General features: G+C 40.1%; 2 protein-coding genes across 2 annotated transcripts in view; one reads left to right on the forward strand and one right to left on the reverse strand.

Moving 5' to 3' along the window:
* The window catches only part of LOC109464568 (spermine synthase-like), a 22,390-nt gene extending 18,905 nt beyond the window's left edge, over positions 1-3,485 (forward strand). The window contains exons 9-10 of the mRNA XM_019761573.1: positions 2,296-2,508; positions 3,412-3,485. Of these exons, the coding sequence (XP_019617132.1) occupies positions 2,296-2,508; positions 3,412-3,485 (287 nt within the window). The remainder of the gene's footprint in view (positions 1-2,295; positions 2,509-3,411) is intronic.
* A 2,231-nt stretch (positions 3,486-5,716) lies between these two features.
* Positions 5,717-18,927, reverse strand: LOC109464732 (probable ATP-dependent RNA helicase DDX10). The gene is made up of 18 exons (XM_019761805.1): positions 18,768-18,927; positions 18,025-18,085; positions 17,352-17,482; positions 16,493-16,651; positions 15,975-16,095; positions 15,282-15,396; positions 14,631-14,832; positions 14,250-14,412; positions 13,755-13,839; positions 13,214-13,315; positions 12,534-12,621; positions 12,213-12,301; positions 11,304-11,799; positions 9,418-9,555; positions 8,394-8,576; positions 7,960-8,025; positions 7,530-7,678; positions 5,717-7,023 (listed from the first exon to the last, which is right to left on the reverse strand). Exons 1-18 carry the CDS (start codon positions 18,918-18,920, stop codon positions 6,891-6,893), a joined length of 2,634 nt encoding a protein of 877 aa, XP_019617364.1. The 5' UTR covers positions 18,921-18,927; the 3' UTR covers positions 5,717-6,890.

The following is an 18,927-nucleotide window of genomic DNA, read 5'->3' on the forward strand; positions in this document are numbered from 1 at the left end:
AAATATGAAGCGACAGGGCGAAAAAATAAAAACAGGTCTAGGCATTCTATTATAGGCTTAAATGCTATGGAATGAGCCATGAAGTCAACACAAAAGGCTGGGTTAAAATTTAAACATTGAATTTTGAACTTTTAATCAAACCACTGCATTGATAGATGGGAAAACTGTAACAACTAGGAAGAAAAGGACTTTCCTCAACTGTTGGGGGCAAAACATGAGCATTTTTCAGTTGATTCAGGACCAGAATCAAAATTTTTTTTTTTTGCAAATCAAGAAAAAACGAAGAGGCGAATCCGAGAACCAACAAATTAAATTGGTGTGGCCTAATTTCCAGTCACTATCATGGTCAGGGCTGAAATGAACATGCCACTGGCCAATTGTTACAAAATCTAAATCCATTATTATTGCTTTAAAATCTCATTTTTTATAAAATAATCATTTTATTAAATACTCATTTTTTTCTAATAGTCAGTCATGCAAGGCAAATATGAAATTATGCAGGTCCAAAATATACATTATGAGGTATGCACGCATTCAGTATAACACAGTATATAATTATATATAATGGATTATTCTTTCTGCAGCAGTTGTGTGTTGGCGTGTCTGGGGAGTGTTTCCATGGAGACTAAGCTCAAGTTCTCATGCCAGCCTGAAATTTTGTTGGTCATTGAAGTCACCCGTTATGTTGTCCATTCATCTCTTCCTTGGATGTGGGTTTTGGCCTTCCACATTCAGTGTGATGACCTTTCTGGGCCAATTCTTACTGTCCATTCTTTGGAGGTGACCAGAAAATCCTAAGGCCACACCAATCTAATTTGTTAGTTCTTGGATTTTTTTCTGAATTGCAAAAAAAAAAAAGATTCTGGTTTTGAATTAACTCAAAAATGGTCATATTTTGCTCCCAACAGTTGAGGAAAGTCCTTTTCTTCCTTGTTGTTGCAGTTTTTCCATCTATCAATGAAGTTACTGTGGTTTGATTAAAAGGTCAAAATTTGTTGTTTAGATCATATCAACACAGCCTTTTGTGTTGACTTCATGGCTTGTATCGTAGCATTTGGGGCTTTTTTTTTTTCTAGAATACACAAGTGCTGTGCGGACAAGGACACATCCTCAGTGATGCACCTGGAATCATTGGGTGTTTCGGGTCTTTGAGCATCATACACCCTCATCCAGGCGACCCAGCCGGGGTGATCAGTCCCCGACTTGTGTCCAAGTGGCATTTGTCCAACTATCCCCCCGACGGAACCACAGCCATCTTGAGGCTCTTTCTGCGGCGTCAAGAATGTCTCTGATAGCGTGTCTGAGCTGCGGCCCTCTTACTCCGAGGAGCTTTAACGATCTAGACAACGACTGACCTGCGAACCCCCGACACCCAACCTCAACCGGTGCACACCGGGCCCTCCACCCCCTCTTCTGACTGTCTATTACTAGTTCAGTGTACTTCGCTCTTTTACGCTCGTGGGCTTCGACTATTCTACTTTCCCACGGAACAGTCAGTTCCAACATGATCACTTGTTTTGTGGAGTCCGACCAAAGTACCACGTCTGGCCGCAATGACGTGGCAACGATGTGATCTGGAAACTTGAGCTGTTTGTCTAAATCTACTTTGAGCTGCCAGTCTCTCGCAGTAGCTAGAAGCCCACCAGCAGAAGTGGGTTTCCGCTTAGCACTCTCACCAGCCCTGACAAAGGTTATGGACTTCTTAGGTGGCATCTGACTCTTGCTGCTTTGAATAGCCTTGCAAAAGGAAGCAGCCAACACTCTCAAGACCTGGTCGTGCCGCCAGCGATACCTCCCCTCGCCCAGTGCCCTTGGACAGCAGCTGAGAATGTGCTCTAGGGTACCTCTTCTCCCGCAAAGTGGACATGCTGGGGTCTCTGCCATGCCCCAGATATGCAAGTTGGCTGGGCTTGGGAGGACATCATACACAGAAGAGATGAGAAACTTGATCCGGAAAGGTTCGGCCCTGCACAGCTATGGCCATGTGACTTTGCGGGGCTCTGTCTGCTCCCATCTGGTCCACGCACCCTGCTTGCGCATGCCTACCATCCTGCAGTGGCGAGCCTCCTCTTCCTCGGCTCGTATCTCATCCTGGACCAGTTGACGCCTCTCCCTTCCACTGGCCTTGTCATACTGAGGCTTTGGGCAGCTGCCTAGTCCTGACCTGTTTTTATTTTTGTTTATTTTTTCGCCCTGTCGCTTCATATTTTTTCTGACAAAATCCGAAAACCAACAAATTAAATTGGTGTGGCCTGATTGCGTAAATCTTACTTTTGTTTTTTTCACTCTCCACAGAAGACGAGTGTGACCTTCCAGACAAGATCCTTGACTTGTCCCTCAAGGTGCTGAAGAACAAGGGAAAGTACTGGACTCACGGCGCCAACACCAACAACGTTCCTCAGAAGTTTGAGGAGCACCTTAAGAACCTTCTGCAGCCTGTAGACTTCTTGAAGGAAGTTATTGCAATCCCGTCTTACCATGAACTGTATCCTTTCTATGTTGATGAAGGTTGGACATCCAGGTAAGGCCACAGCAAGTAAATTTTAAGGATGACATCCTCTGCAGACTCCAAATCTAATGCGAGCGGGCGAAAAAAAACAAGGCGGGCCAAAAAAAACAAGGTTCCTACATTATAAAATTTTGACTCAATCATTGTACGAATGGCTTTTATTCGGTGGGAACATCACATATACACAGCCATCATCATATATCACTGCATCAAAGTAAGAAACAAAATATTAAATCATAGCCTTTTCTTGTCTCCTCTCGTCATAGTTATCTGCCATCCACCTTCCGGCACGGTAACAGACATCTTGCCCATTTTCGGCATGTTGACCACTGTCAGAAGGCAACAAAATTTCTTGTTTTTTTTTCCAAAATCAGGCGAAAATTAATGCGCGCGCTGATGACATCCATAAAAATTACTTGCTGTGGCCTAATGAGATTCACAACTTGAAGGCATTGCTACTCAATCTTCATCAGCAGGCCTCGAAAGTAACAGTGTCCCGATGGCCACTAAAATTTTAGCTGGAACAACTAAAAAGACACTTTGGGACATTTTTGGGACGAAAGAAAAATAGTCAACATCAGAATGTCACCCTTCATTCTTTCGGCTCTGGAAAAAGCTCCCCAAAATTTGCCGTTTACTCTGCAATTACAGCGCGCCTGGAAGTCAGAACGTAAGCAAAATAAAGCTGACTTCAAGTTCACTTCCTGAAAAACAGGTTGGGACAGTTCATCCTCACTTCACGACAATTAAAATTTATTTTCGGGACAGTGCTGGGACAATAGGAAAAAAATTTATTTTGGGGCCTGATCAGTCTTCCTCTTTAGGAGGTGTACTGTGTATTAAGTGTACTGTTTATCAGTCATTGCAGACAAAAGCTCAGGCCCTTATAAATTAGTTTCCAGGAGCCTTCCTGTGGGCTCTCTGCTGCGAGTCACGTGACCCGCAAGACACAGCCGTATCATCTTCGTATAAGTAGTGAAATGTTCAACTTTATTCAAACAAATATTAAACACAGAGATGAAATTTTCAACAACCACTATCGCCTTCATCAAGATAATTAATGACCAATCACTTTGAAACGTAATCTCGCAAGAGTGTGCCGTTGAATTTTTTTAGATCAATCAATCATGATTCATTTAATAACAATCTTTATACAGGGATCTCAGTTGGATAATATCAAATTACCCAAAGCTTGACTGTCAGTGTTGGAAATGTCATTTATGAAATAATTTGTCACTGTAGAACTCCACGTATATTTAACGATTTTTTTTTTCAAACTGACAAGACAACATCCTTAACCACTCCTCCACAGCTGGGTCTTCTACACCATATGGAAGGCATCTTAAGAAGGGAATGGAAGAAAAAATGGGCATTTCTTCATCTTCAACTACCAGACTACACTTTACTCACTGTACCATCTGAAAGTGCCAGGTCAACAACACTTTAAAGGTTAAATACCCTTGTTGTTGTTAGTCAGCACAAGTATTTTTAAAAAATTACCAGGCAGTAGATCACAGGTGTCCCCAGGTACATAAACAAAGACATATTACATACTCAAGCAATGTGTGTTTACTGTATCAACAAAAGCAAAATGATTTTAATTTTGTCTGTTTCATGGTAAATGTTATTATGAAGCAAGTTTCGACTGTAATTTCCAACACAAGAATTTGGACTTACCCAAAATTTTTAATTATAATTTTTTAAGTACTCTTTTGTATACTTTCTGGAATGCAATTCGTAAGAGGGCTGCGTAAGTAACAGTACTTGTTAATGAGTGTAATTCCCACCCAACAGTAAAATGCAATGCAATCCCATTGTCTCTTAAACTATGCACAACGTTGTTTATTATGATCACTGTTCATCAGTATCATTCACACCTGCAAGTACATGACTGTGTATGTATATCCGGGTGTCAACAGTCTTGAAATGTTGTCAAAACAGACCCTTTCTATTTCAATGAGTTCTAAATTTGGTAGAATTACAATGTAGTTCTAACACTTTTTTTTGCAGCCTCAACAGACATTTAATATACAAATTAATGTAGATAATATCTTTAAGGAGCTGAATGTGTTTTGATTGTTATTTTTTAAAAGTTTGTAATTATTATATTAAATTGTACTATGTACAATGTATAATTCATAAGTCATGTTCACTCTTTGTATACATCAAATGGGTTCAATATTGGAAAGTGATGTATAAGAGCCATGTACTATATAGCTAGTACATGTAGGTGTTGACAATATATAAAGCTTGCAGGACTGTTTTGTTATTTTTTCTTTACACATAAACATAGTGCAAGTAATGGGCAAGTTATTTCAATCAAAAATAGATTCTACATTGTACATTATGTACACAGACTGGGTACATATTATGTTTTTAGACTTGTTCTGAAGCTATAGTTTTGGTTTGACTATGAAAAAAAAAACCATGAAAGGGTTGTTGAGCAAAGGATGAAAGATTTGGCTAGGCTTTAAGCATGAATGAGTGACACACATTCAAGCAATACCTTAGTGAGAAAAATACTGCATGTATTTGGTTAGTTCAAATTGGCAGTATATGATAGAAATATAAAAGATAAATGTTGGAAGACCTGAAACTTTTAAAGCATTTACTGTTTACTACTGTCTTATAGTTGAAGTAATTTTAGTACTTTTTAGAAGAGTTCTTGTTATTAAGGTTTTTAAGCAACGTAGAGTTACAATTGATGAAGAAATTTGTTGTTGTTGCTGTATATGGTGTTGGAAAGAAAGAGATTTTGTTTGTTTATATTGTACCAGCACGGACTGTGAAGCCATAAGATGCTACTATCTCTTACATGTTGCAAAGTTTTCACTATGCACTAAACTCTAAGCTGTACTTAAATCAAAGGTGAATGCCTGTGCATGTACGTATAAAATATGCCCCACATGAAAAACTGCATGGAGGAATACAGTATATGCATGGGAACTTCAATGTTATAATATGTGTGGTCCTGAAGACAAAACTTTTTCAGTATTAACTACACTGAAAAATCTTCAAAGCAATAAATAGGTGTATAACAGTAAGTGTTGGCAGTGGCACATACAATTTAGCCACACTATTATTATTGTAAATAATGAAAAGATTATGAGATATGCTTGATGTAAAACTGTTGCAGGTTATTTTGTTAAATATAAATTGCTGAAAATTATGTTGCATGTAAAATTACAGTTACTGTATAATTATATATAATACATAAGCCTCCTTGGGATGTTGATACCACTTGCCTTCTAGCTGTTCTAGTTCAATGTTGCATTAAGTTTCAGATGGTAAATTTTAAATGTTTCACATAATATAGTACATGTACTATGCTTTACACAGTGATTGTAAATTTTTACAAACTACAATGTAGTTTGAAGTACTGCTACAATAAGGCACATGTATATTGACTTTTCAACAGTATTTTACCCCTGTCAGAGTTCGTTATTTTAGTAAAGTTTGCATTTTGTTGCATTTGTATATGGCCCAATTTGATTGAAAATCTAATAGCCAGTATATTCTATTGTGCAATTCATTTGTTGTGCTGTGCATGCAATGTGTCTAAAGGTTTATCTACAACATGACTTAAATTTTGGCGCAATTGTATATCTAAATACATCAAGATTGATGTGCATTAAGCGTATATCAAAGCTCAATGGGCAATATGTAATTATACACTATTGATTATTTATGATGCTGCTAATAATTTCCCTTCTTTTGAGTTCATTCTCTTGAGCAGGGTGTACTTGTTTTTGCACAGTAGCATCTATGGGTTGTTGATGATATGAAACTGACACGTAAATTTTCTTGTAATAAAAGATGGTTTACAGAGGGAATCTTGTTCGACTGATGTTTATTTAATTCTTTAGTGATGTGCTTTTTGCTTTTAATAGAGCAAGTGAGGCCCCATATACATGTACAAATGTAGATTTCATGAATAGTTGGCTTTGCCAAATTGGTACTAATTGCCAGTTAAGTTGGGTAGGGCCACAACAATTCAATTAATTGGTTCTCGAATTGATTAGCCCACTTCCTTTTTTTATTTTCAAAAAAAAGACAAAAATTCAGGTTATGAACCAACTCCAAAATGTACAAAATTACATTAGATCCAATTTACTGCCCAGAAATTGCATGAAATGCCTTGTGATTGAGATGACAGAAAAATTCAAGCTTGTTTACTATATATAATAGAACACTGTTTACACTGCATAACACACACATATAAACCCTATGTATATGTTTTGTATATGCTACATAAAAATATTATCTTACAGTATTAATACCATCATAATATTATACGTAAGGATAAACCATAAACCGGACAGTGAGTGTGTGAGTGAGTGAAGGGAATTTCCAGAAAGTTGTGATCAAGCATTGATCAAACCTAGTTACTGCCCAGTAAATGAAGAGCTAGTTCCTCATCGTCATGTAGATCCAGGCCTGTGTCCATTGGATCATCTGTACCCTCCTCCTCTTCATCAGAGCTGCTTCTCTGATATTTCCTTCTCTTTCTGGGTCTGTTTATGATGAAGGGCCAGAAGAAAAAAAAAAACAGTTAAAAACGTTGATGTTAGACATACACATGTAAGATAACAGTTCCTGAAGCAACTGGACAGATTTTCAAATTCATTTTATCTCAGAATTAAACAGTTAACTTAAGGTAACATTTGCAAAGCAAAATGCATAATGTTTACCTCAGCATATGGTCTGCTTTGTTAATTCTTACTCAAACACATTCATACATATGGTGACTGGAATCTAAATCCCTTCTGCTATAAAATTGCAACATGATGTAACCCAACACAAGTTACCATGGTGACAGACAACTGGTTTAAGTCATTGACCTTATTGGTATGGAAAAGAGAAAACAGAGCTTTACAATCTTTTCCTTTGGTAAACATAAAAAGTCACTGTTTACTACATGTACATGTAAACATGGAAAAAAGAGAAAAAAGAGACCACAGTTCAAACAGTTTCCATCACATTTAGTCCAAAATCTTCCAACAACTACAGTATAACTGACCTCTCAGTGTCTTGCTCCTCATCTGACCCAGAGTCTGACCTCTGACCCAGGTCAGAGTCCTGATCTGACCCTGACTCACTCCCAGAATCCTCTACAGAACCTTCCTCCTCCTCCCCCACATCCAGATAGGCAACCCCTTCCTCCTCAACCTGCAATGCAAACAACATCCTCGCTTTTTCACTAGTAATTGGTGGCAAAGTTATCTTGTAATTAGGGTTGTTGCCTCAGAATCTGAAGGTTTTGGGTTAGAATCTCTTGCAATCTACAGTATTGTGCCTTAGAAAAGGTATATTACCCCTATTTTATCATTCAACTCTGGTGAACATGGAGGTCCATTTAGATTTGGTGGTGCTGTCATTTAATAATGCCACCTATCACATCTGAATGGTCCTGCAGTTGGATGGTTGCATGGGTATGTTCTTGTACTCACTGTTTCAGTCTTTCTTCGTTGCTGGTCCTTAGACCTGGCTGCTTCTTTCTGCTTCATTTTCTTCTCCTAAAAACACAAACCAGATTATTGCAGAATACTCTTTCTCTCATATGTAGATAATGGTAAAGTGATGATGCACTAGAACAGCTACATGTAAGTATTGTGGTGTTTTCCCTTACACAATAAAGAACTTGGGGATTGAAAAAGGAGACTACAAGCAGGCTAAATGGACCTATTTGCACTATTGACTCGTACTTATGTTTAACTTCATAGTTTTCACTGTCACTTCAATCTGTACCATGAAGTTATCATGATTACAGTTAGCAAAAAATTCCTGGACTTTTATTTTCTGCACCTGTCACCACCGTGAATATATAGTTTTGTGAATACGTCCACTTTTCTCAGACCGTGAAATTTTAAGTGAATTACAGTACCCATTTCTTCTGCCGGATGCGCTGTTTGTACGCCAGTTTGTCGTGTTTGTCCTCTTCTGCCATCAGTTGGCGGGCAGTCTCCAGGTTGAGCCCTCCAACCTCTTCCTCTTCTTCTTCTTTCCTGCCTTCTCCTGCATCACTTTTCAGTGCAACCTTTTGTACTGGAGGCCATTGTTCTGTAACCTGTGTGACAAAATGTACACAATATACAAAATACACATGATTCTAAACTTATCCTGGACCAGCAAATTGACGGAATGTATTGTGCCTGTCAGTGAGTAAAACCTGTAAATAAATAAAAAAGTGCACTGGGCATAGCACTTTGGCAGAGCATCTAAATATTCTAATTGAAGGATGACAGTAAATGTTGTTAGAACAGATATTAACTGCAATGTACAAAATTCTGATGCAACTTTGACCAAACATCCAACAAAAAGAGAAATCTGGGTTTCATGCAGGCATGTTTTGACGACTCACAGTGTTTCTGTCACATGATGGAATTTTGCTGCTCAAAATTTTGCCCAATCTGTCATCTTTGTCCAACAAAGAATCTGGAGTGTAAAATTCCCCCCCCCCAAAAAAATGCGGGTAAACTTCATTTCAGTGGGTCAAAATTTCCCCGGAGCATGCAACTTAATTCAACCCCCTAGGAATGTCACTCAACATTTATGTTATTAGTCAAACAAAACTTAGATGACGAAAAAAAATTCTGGCTGGCTAGAGCACAGTTTCCGACCTCCGTGAATAGTTTCATCATTGGTACGTCACTGTATTGTAGATGCAGTTCCCTGTAACCACACATATGTATACTAAATTATTAGATATGCAAATATTGTACGTTTGGGAATGCATCTACAGCAGCGACACCTGTGCTGCAGTGCAATGTGAACCAGTCAGAATTGCCCTGAGGAAGGTTACAGACGGTCACCAAAACGTTGGCTGAATAAAAGACTCGGTTGTGTAAAAAGAGTCTCAGTTTCCGACCTTCAGATATACAGTAAAGGTACAGGAGTCACGAACTCACCTCTCCTTCATCGTCAAATTTGACCTTGCTGTTGACCTTCACTTTTTTCTTTGCCAGCTTCTTGGCTAGCTTGGCCTTAGTGAGTGCAGACTTCTTCTCATTGGAAGAGGTTTTCTCAGTCTCCAACACCTTTGGTTCCTGGGAGAGATGAGGAAAAAAATTTCAGCTTGATAATTTTACTTGTGAATGCTTGAAGACAATGACACCATATTTTTAAGGATATATGACTTTTTGTACATTATATAGCAGCAATTTACTGTAACTGTAGATAAAATGAGATAGTCACACACATGCAGTCAACTGCGATTCTTTCCAAGAATGGAGCCCCTATCACACTTAGCTGAATATTTTTACTTTGTTTAACTGTACTGCATACATGTACGAGGGGTGATCAAAAAGTTCTCGGCCTCACCTAGAAAACGTCATGGCAGTAAAATTTTTCTTACACTATTTTTTAATATAGTCCTCTCTAACTGCAATGCACTTGGTCCAGTGATGTTCCAGTTTTATTTTCCCCTTGTGGAAGAAGGTTGCATCTGGACCCCCCAGATTGGCCTATACCGCATAGATGACGTCATCATTACCATCAAAACGTTGACCACGTAAGTGGAAATTGAGTTTAGGAAACAGGTAGAAGTCCGATGGTGCTTGGTGAGGTGAATTGGAAGGGTGGGGTTAGACTGCAAACCCAAATTCGTTTGCTGCTGCCACTGACCCCTGTGCTGTGTGGACAGGTGCATTGTTAGCAGGCCAGCCCGGAGCTTTCCTCTCCTTTTCGAATTCTCTTTGATCGTTGTCCTCAACTGTCGAAATTCTGTTGCATAGTACTCCCCATTGATGCTTTAACCCCTTCGCAGGTAGTCAATCATGATTACTTCCTTACTGTCCCAGAAAACAGAGGCAAAAACCCTGTCAACGGACGAAAGTCGCTAAAACTTCTTGGGGGGCCGGGAAAAATTCTTCATCCATTGTTTGCTCTGCTGTTTTGATTCGGGGTGAAAGTGGTGAACCCAGCTCATCTTGGGTTACAAATGTTTTGAGGAAATTGCATGCATTGGACTGAATTCGTTTCTTGAAATGTCCCGCCTGTTTAACTTCTGATGTTCAGAAAACATTCGAGGCACCCACCATGCAGACAGTTTGTTCATCCCCGGGATGTCCGACAAAACATTGTAAACTGAGTCATAACACAGGCCAAAGAACCTGCTACATGTTGGCCAGTTTTACATCTGTCATTCATTACCATGTGATGGGTGACCTCAACTGGATTGTCCGTGGTGCTGATTTGTGGCATCCTGGCATATATTCATTTTTTGTGCTCTCCTTGCCGCGTTTGTAGCTAGCAACCCACTTCTTTATATTTTAATAAGAAGGGGAGTCATCACCAAGTGTCTTGACCATGTCTTCATGGATTTCCTTAGGAGACATCCCTTTTTATCGATACACTTGATCACAGCACACGCTTCTGTTGCGGCCATTTTGTGATTTTGCCCTCACCCACCCCATTTTCACGGGGCGTCACGTGTTAATTAATGAATGTAAAAATTTGAATTTTTGTGTGCAGTGATGTAAGACGTCATAGTATACAGCTATATTAAAGAATAGGAGTTTGACCTTTATTTTCTAGGTGAGGCCGAGAACTTTTTGATCACCCCTCGTACAATGTAAGTTGGACCCCTATATAGATATCACTTAAGTCTAAAAAAAAAAGATTATCCCTATCTACATGTACATGTACTGACCCTATTTTTTTCAGGACCGAAACAGGAAACACAACTTTTCCTGGGCCAATGACCAATTCACCACCAATGAAGCATGGAATAGCCTGTAAAATGTATAAATACAAAACTTCTATCTCCTACATGGATTGAAGTTCTAGTACCTACCTGAACAGTGTTCCCCTTTACATTGAAGACATCTCTCTTCTTCACCGTCAGTAGGTCCTCCTCTTCTTCATCATCATCATCCTGTTGCCATGACAACGTACCCTTGGTCCCCTGAACTTCCTCATCTTCATCCTCTGATTCCCCTGAAGAAGACTCAGACATGTCTTCCTCTTGTGAAGTCCCTGCTTCAGTTCTTTGTGACAAAGACTTTGCTTTTATTTGCTCTACTTCCAAACCACTGGATTCTCCCAAAGTTCTTTCGACTACTGACTCTTCAGTTCTTAGTGTGGTTTTCAGACCCATCTGGGATACAGTTTTGGACTGTACCAATTGCTTCTCTGTTTCTACAGGTTTTTCTGCATCTTCTTCTCCCTGTGGCCAGGTGTGACTCCCTCCTGTGACTGAAATGGAATCTCCCTTAGCAGCTGCCTTCTCTTTGTTTTTGGCAGTATTCTGAAGGAATCTAACTCTCGGCGCTGCTGCAAGGCCCAGGGAACTGTAAAATAAAGAAAATTCAATCATAATTCATATCAGAAATGATATAATTTGAAGGAAAGGACTCAAAATCCTTTCTTATACATATACATGTACCTGCAATGGTGCAGTGGTGCAGGTAAAATTGAAAATTACCTGTACCAAACAAATTTTATCTGCACCCTTCAGAATTTAGGAAGTACTAAATGCTATTCAGAAACCCTTGCCATGTACTTCATTAGGTGGTAACAGTCAATGCAGAAAATAAAAACCCACAAATACAATGTATATGTACATGGACCAGTGCAGGTTAGGTGCAGGTAGACATTAGAAAAACTTGCACAGCTCCAATTTTACCTGCACTAACCTGCATATACAGCTGGTATTTAAGTCCTGATCAAAGTTTCAAAGTATCAAAGATGATCATAAAATTACCTTGCGTAGTCGTCCAGTGGTAACTTGTTGACATCAAACACCTGTTTGTTGGGCTGTAGGTAGTAGGACCGTAGGTAGGACACAAAGCACTGTGGAACATTCACAATCATTCACATTCACAAAATAAAACATGTCAAAAAATTTGAAACACGTTTGACTGCATGCATGTTGGACTGATTTCTATATATTATTAAGTCATACATACTTTTACTTTTATTTATTGTCATCACAAAACTTTCTGACATCAGACCTGAGATTTGGACAAAACTGAAACACCAGAAAAAATTCAGGCTGGCTAGAACACTGCATTGTACAATGTACCTTCTGTGCTGACTCCTTCATGTGAACATCCTGGGCACACAGAACCTCCAACTTCTTCTGGATGGAGTAGAACTTGGACGGATTCACTCTAAAAATAGATCAACACACAGTCAACTTTTTGTTTCACTGGACACAGTAAGAATATTGGATATCTAAAAAAGACTATTTCCTGAGAGGAGTGATAGAGCTATTTATATGGCCAATCACCCTTCACTTAACCGTGACGGGGGCCGACATTGTCTACCAGATACACGTACAGTACCTTTGACCCAGTGTTGACGTCACTACCCACTTCAAAGAGGCCACTGTGACATTTGCCACGAGTCTCACCGGGTCAGTCACCAGGCTTAAATTTCACCAGCTAGGCCACACCGACTTGATTTTATGGATGACATCTGCGCATAGATTTTCCTGTGGTTTAGTAGCATTTTTATTTTTGGACTGAATTCCTGTTTTATTCGCACGTGCGCGCTAGTTTGGGGGTCTTCAGAGGATTTGTCTGATCCATTCAGTCAGTGTGGCCTTACTATGGATTCTACCAAGTTGAACACAGATGAGCTTTCAAAATGTCACGTTTGTTCTTTTCCACCTTGGCAAAGTAAAAAAAAAGAGCAGCAAAAAGGGCAAGGAGGAAAGAAAAGACTGAAAATTAACAAAATGGTCAAGCTAGTGACACAGACCTGATTTTCTCCACTGGGATTTTCTTGTCTGTGAGCTGCTGTAACATCTGTCTTTCCTCGCTGGGCATCAGGACCAGGAGGGACTCTCCGTCAGACTCATATCTGTAAACATAAACAATAAACATACACAATAAACATTGATATCATCTTGCTGCGCATTCATTGTAAGTATCATTGACTTGAGCTATTTGGTGATTATAAAACCTGTCAGTCATATGCTTCCTATTCACCAATCAAATAGCCCAGAGTGTGAATGACACCCATCAAAATAGCCTTGCATACAAATATGAAAAAAATAAGCTCCAGTTCCTTTAAATTATTACAGAGATTTTACAAATTAGATAAAGTCGCGAGTGTTAATAGTCATTCATTTACATTTAACAGTGTCTCGAGCTAGATGTTCAAGGGTATCGGTGTAATATAGCCAGCTACCGCCTCGCCGCGTGCCTGCGAAGCTGGTGTGTTACGCCGAAAGGCGGTTATACCGGCTATACAGATACAGAAACACTTTCAACACAACCGAAACAGCAGCTGTACCCACCTAGCTGTCCTTCCAGCACGATGGATGTACGTGTCAGCATCCTCAGGACAGTCCAGCTGTAACACCCAGTGAACAGCTGGGAAGTCTGAGATTATGACAGAAAAGAAAAGATTATTAACAGTCAGGGTAAAGACTGGAAGGATTGACATAACAGGTGAGTACCACCTCTTCAAGATGTCAAACCGGAGACCAGACTGTAAGGTTTGAACCACTGACACTGGGAAGGTTCCCTACTTTTTTCGAAAAGTGTGCTGGGTTCTTTAACATGCATGGCGTGTGGCTCTCCCAAACATGGGACCTCCATTTAATGTCCCATCCGAGGGGCGTCCCTAACTGAGCTAGGTACTCACTTCCGCCAGTGAGTTAAGTGAGGAAAGTCATGATAAGTGCCTTTCCTAAGGGCACAAGATCGGTGACATGGGTAGGATTCAAACCTGGGACCTTTTAGTCCTGAGCTGAACACGCTACTGTTTACGCCACACACACCCCACTTACCCAGTCCCCTGGCAGCTATGTCCGTGGCCAGCAGACACACGTGCTGTTTTCTGCAAAAGGAGTCATAGACATCCACTCTCTTCATCTGCGGCATCTTCCCATGGAGACACAACACACTTATCCCTGGCTGGAGTCTGCAGAACGCCTCGTACACGTAACGGACCTGATCACAATATGAAGGGTTAGAATACATGCATGTATATGGTCAGACAGGAGTCTAAATCCCTCCTACTATGAAATTGCAACATGATGTAACCCAACAATAGTATACCATGGTAACAGACAGTCTGGTGCAGGTCATTGTTTGGAGAAGAAGAAGAAGAAATGTAAAAAAAAAACAATATGTTTTCTTTCAGTGAACATAACAAGACCGGTCTTCACCTGTTTACAACTGGACAGGAAGACCAGTACTTTACTGTGGAGGTGGTTCTTGATGAAGGAAAACAGCAGGTCCAGTTTCTGGTGCAGTTCGCAGACCAGGTAGCTCTGTTTGAGTTTCTGCGGGGTGCTGAACTTGTGGTGTTCGTGGACAGAGATGTACACTGGGTTCTTCAGGCTCAGTCTGGCAAGGTCCTTCACTGATCTGAAACAAAGGGAGTAAAGATTGCAACTTATTACAAAGGAAATTGTCTTTTACAAATGGGCAAAAAAATTAGTATCATTTTGTGTCTGTACAGCCAGTATAACTGCCATTTGCGTAACACACTGGATTCTGTATCTATAATATCTGTATAGCTCACATGTCAGTGCGATTTGGCATACAACTTTACACAGACTAGCTTCTGTACCTGTATCTATATCAGATTCTATACATAGCTGGTATAACTGCCCCTCGTATAACACACCAGCTTCTGTATCAGATTCTGTATAGCCAAACCAGGTATGTATAACCACCCTTCTGCAAAACACACCTAGCTTTGCAGACACACAATGTGGCAGCAGCTGGCTATATTACACCAAACACCTAACCTTTACACATCTAACCTGAGTGGGGTTTTTTTTTGGGGGGGGGGGGGTTGGACAGTAACTTACTTGGTCTGTGTGGCAGAGAACAGCATAGTCTGCCTGGTTGTTGGCAGGTTCTGTATGATGGCATTCATGGTGGCAGCAAACCCCAGGTCCAGGATACGGTCAGCCTCGTCCAACACTGAGGGGAAATATGCAAATCACAATGCATGCAAACGTAAGACACTCTCCAATATCACATTTCTTTTTATGTTTAGAAAAGCTGACAGTTCGATGACCATCTGTCATCTTCATCAGGGCAATTGTGACTGGTTCACTATGCACTTAAGCTACATGTAGGTATTACTAGATCACATGTGTACTAAAGCATATCTGTCTGTCTCTCTCTTTCTCTCTTAGGTTCACTGTGCACTGAAGCTAGGTGTTACTGGTTCACTGTGCACCGAAGCTAGGTGTTACTGGTTCACTGTGCACTGAAGCTAGGTGTTACTAGTTCACTGTGTACTGAAGCTAAGTGTTACTGGTTCACTGTGCACTGAAGCTAGGTGCTACTGGTTCACTGTGCACTGAAGCTAGGTGTTACCAGTTCACTGTGAACTGAAGCTACACTGTAGGTGTTACTGCTTCACTGTGTACTGAAGCTAGGTGTTAATAGTTCACTGTGCATGCAAAGAATGGGTTTTTGGTCAACTGCTGGCTAGATCATTATTTTAAGATTTTCTCCAACAACTACAATGACATGAAAACAATTGTTCTGACCCAGCATCTGAAGGTTGTTGGCTTCAAAGTACGCGGTCTCGTCCATGTGTTGTAGAAGTCGTCCCGGAGTGCAGATCACAATGTTTGTACGATAGATCTGCGCCGCCTCTTCTGTCACATCCTATGGATCGTAAGGTAAGTAAGATATAAATGTGTCAAGCTCTGTTCACTTTTTCAACATTATTTACTGTACTTATTGCCTGGAAACATGAAGCTTTTTAACTTGAATACAGTCATCTAGCCATAGCAACTTTTTCTCAGTCCCAATATTTCCCTATAAACCTGAGCATTAAATTTTAAGGACTTGCCTAAGACGACCAATTTTCCAATAAAACCACAACAGGCACTATTTGGGACCACACATGGCCCAATCTCTGCCTATGATGACCACATTGTTTTCAAGCTTTTTGTGGAAAACGTTTTTTTATAGATAACTTCATGTAAAACTGGACCTAGTAACTTGAAATCATCAAAAATATGTCCATGTACATGTAAAACTCTAGTGATTCTGTACTCACCTTACCACCGATGACCAGTCCTGCCGAGAAGTCGTGTTTCTTCCCCACCTTCCTCAGGACCTCAAAGATCTGGTAGGCGAGTTCCCTGGTCGGGGTGATGATGAGGGCCCCCAGTCCATCCTGCTGACTCCACTGGAGCCGCCACAGGCTCTCCAACACCTACAGACACAATGGGGGAACATACTTGTTTGTTTGTTGTTTTTGTTTTTTTTTGTTAAATGTACAGTACAGTTGTTTAAATGTACAGTAGAGTTTTAAAGCTGCATTATGCAACATTAGGACAATACAGAAAGTAGATTTTCTGGTTTCACTTTAAAGCTGCATTATGCAACATTAAGATAGTACAGAAAGGTCCCAAAATTTGATGGCTGACGGTGTGTTTGAAAGCTTTAACCAGAGCCATGTTTGTTTACATTCTGGAGCCAAACTACCATAACATATTAATAGAATCCTGATCTGTGTCTGTCAACAAAACCTCTGATCGGGATCTCTACTGGTAGAATTGCCGATTCTGCCAGGCTGCAAGCTCTACCCTGATATACAGTACATATACAATTGAAACTAGAAGGTAACATTTGCAAAGCAAATGCATAATGTTTACCTTTGCATATGGTCTGCTCTGTTAATTCTTACTCAAACACATTCATATATATGGTCAGACAGGAGTCTAAATCCCTCCTACTATAAAATTGCAACATGATGTAACCCAACACATAAGTTACCATGGTAACAGACAGTCTGGTTCAGGTTATTGAGGTCACTGTTTGGAGAAGAGGAAATGTAGCAAAAATAAGTTGTTTTCCTTTGGTAAACATTCTGTAGTAGCCTTGCTTCCTATACTGTATACATGTGTACTTACAGGTAAGAGAAAAGCCAGTGTTTTTCCTGATCCAGTTTTAGCTGCTCCCAGGATGTCCCGTCCCAGTAGGGCTGGGTGCATGGAGTTCTTCTGTACATCTGTGGGGAACTTATAACCAGCAGCCTGGAGACCTGGTAAATAGCACAATTATCACTCAAAGGGTACCTAAACTTACCATCAAGTACAGGTACCTGTCAAGGGTACCAGTACTACATTGTAGTACAGAGGTTTAGCTACATGTCTGGACCCACATACCTGTTCCTAATTAAACAATTTGACAATTTAATATTACGTGTGTAACACTGTAGAAATATGGAAAGACGCAAACTGACAAAGGTTGACTCTGACTTCTGGGATTGAACCCACGCAGCACTTGCGGTGTGAGTTCACATCCAACGATCAGTACCACTACATCAAAAGGTCCTAGAGTCTTGGATCCATTGGTCTGGGCAGTTGGTAGTCGGTGTAACACAAACTCTGCTGTCCACGGCTTTAGTGGCCCCTCGTGGCTGGATATTGGGCGGCCGGCGACCGTAAAGTGATTTAATCAGGCTAGGCATGCAGTTGGTGGCTATATACTTGCCATTACAATATTTCTTAATACATTCTTAATAAGTATAGAAACAGTTTAATAAACTACAGTAATGTATTATGCATAGCCTCATCCAAGTACCTTGCTGTGTTTTCCTGGACAGGGGCAGGTCTGAGAACTTCTGTATTGATGATGGATCAATCTGTGGAAATACATTCAACTTATTGTATTAGTTAAACATATAACAGTTATACAATGTTCATGTAACAAATGGAATGTAACGTTACATTATGAAATACAGCAGTAGCATTTATCATTATTTGCCGTACAATGTGTAACTTTATTCCAACACAAAGACTACACGATTATTGTATTATTTATTAATTATGGCAGTGACTGTTGAATTTGATCATTGTGTACCTTTTGTGTTGGAATAAAGTTCTAACACATAATATGTTATTATGTATGATATTAAACTTAAAACATAACTTATGAATACGATTTTAATACTACAAATGCAGATGAACTTCCATGGCAATTACTCTTTGCTACTTACAGTTTAGTAGATGTAATAGTGGTTATAGCCTGCATGTCAGACCACTAGTTTAGTGGCATTAGGTCCAGGGTGAGGATTAGAGCATATAGTATTACAGAGGATCTGTACCGTGGTTTGGGGGCATATTTTGTTGGCCCTGAACTGGCCTATATGTAGGCCCTGGAAACAGTCTGGCCCCTAGGCTATACTGGGTAGGACTATAGCTAGCCTTCGTGATAGAAATATGAACCAAAAGAGAAAACTATGGGTTCTAAGTTACCACTGAAAAATTATGTCCACGTGCCCCCCTCCCCACACGTGCATGCTACAACATGCTCCTACTACTTACGTCCTTGTACTTCTGCTGCAGTTTCGCGATGACCTCCTTTTCTATCTCCCATGGTTTCTTCTTCACAGTTGCTTTTCCCTTAGCCTTTTCCTTCTTTTTCTTCCCCTTCGCTCGCCAGCGTTCGAAACTTTCCAGAGCTTGGGCAGTCGACATGCTGTTT

The sequence above is a fragment of the Branchiostoma belcheri genome, unplaced genomic scaffold (genome assembly GCF_001625305.1).
Source record: "Branchiostoma belcheri isolate BF01 breed outbred unplaced genomic scaffold, Haploidv18h27 scaffold14, whole genome shotgun sequence".
Taxonomy (NCBI): Eukaryota; Metazoa; Chordata; class Leptocardii; order Amphioxiformes; family Branchiostomatidae; genus Branchiostoma; species Branchiostoma belcheri.

Coding starts and splice junctions, on each gene's coding strand:
- LOC109464732 (XM_019761805.1), bottom strand. CDS start 18,920: ATGTCGACTGCCCAAGCTCTGGAAAGTTTCGAACGCTGGCGAGCGAAG. Junction 13,840..14,249: donor CATAGCTGCCAGGGGACTGG/GTAAGTGGGGTG, acceptor TCATAATCTCAG/ACTTCCCAGCTGTTCACTGG. Junction 8,577..9,417: donor AATTTGACGATGAAGGAGAG/GTGAGTTCGTGA, acceptor TTTGTCACACAG/GTTACAGAACAATGGCCTCC.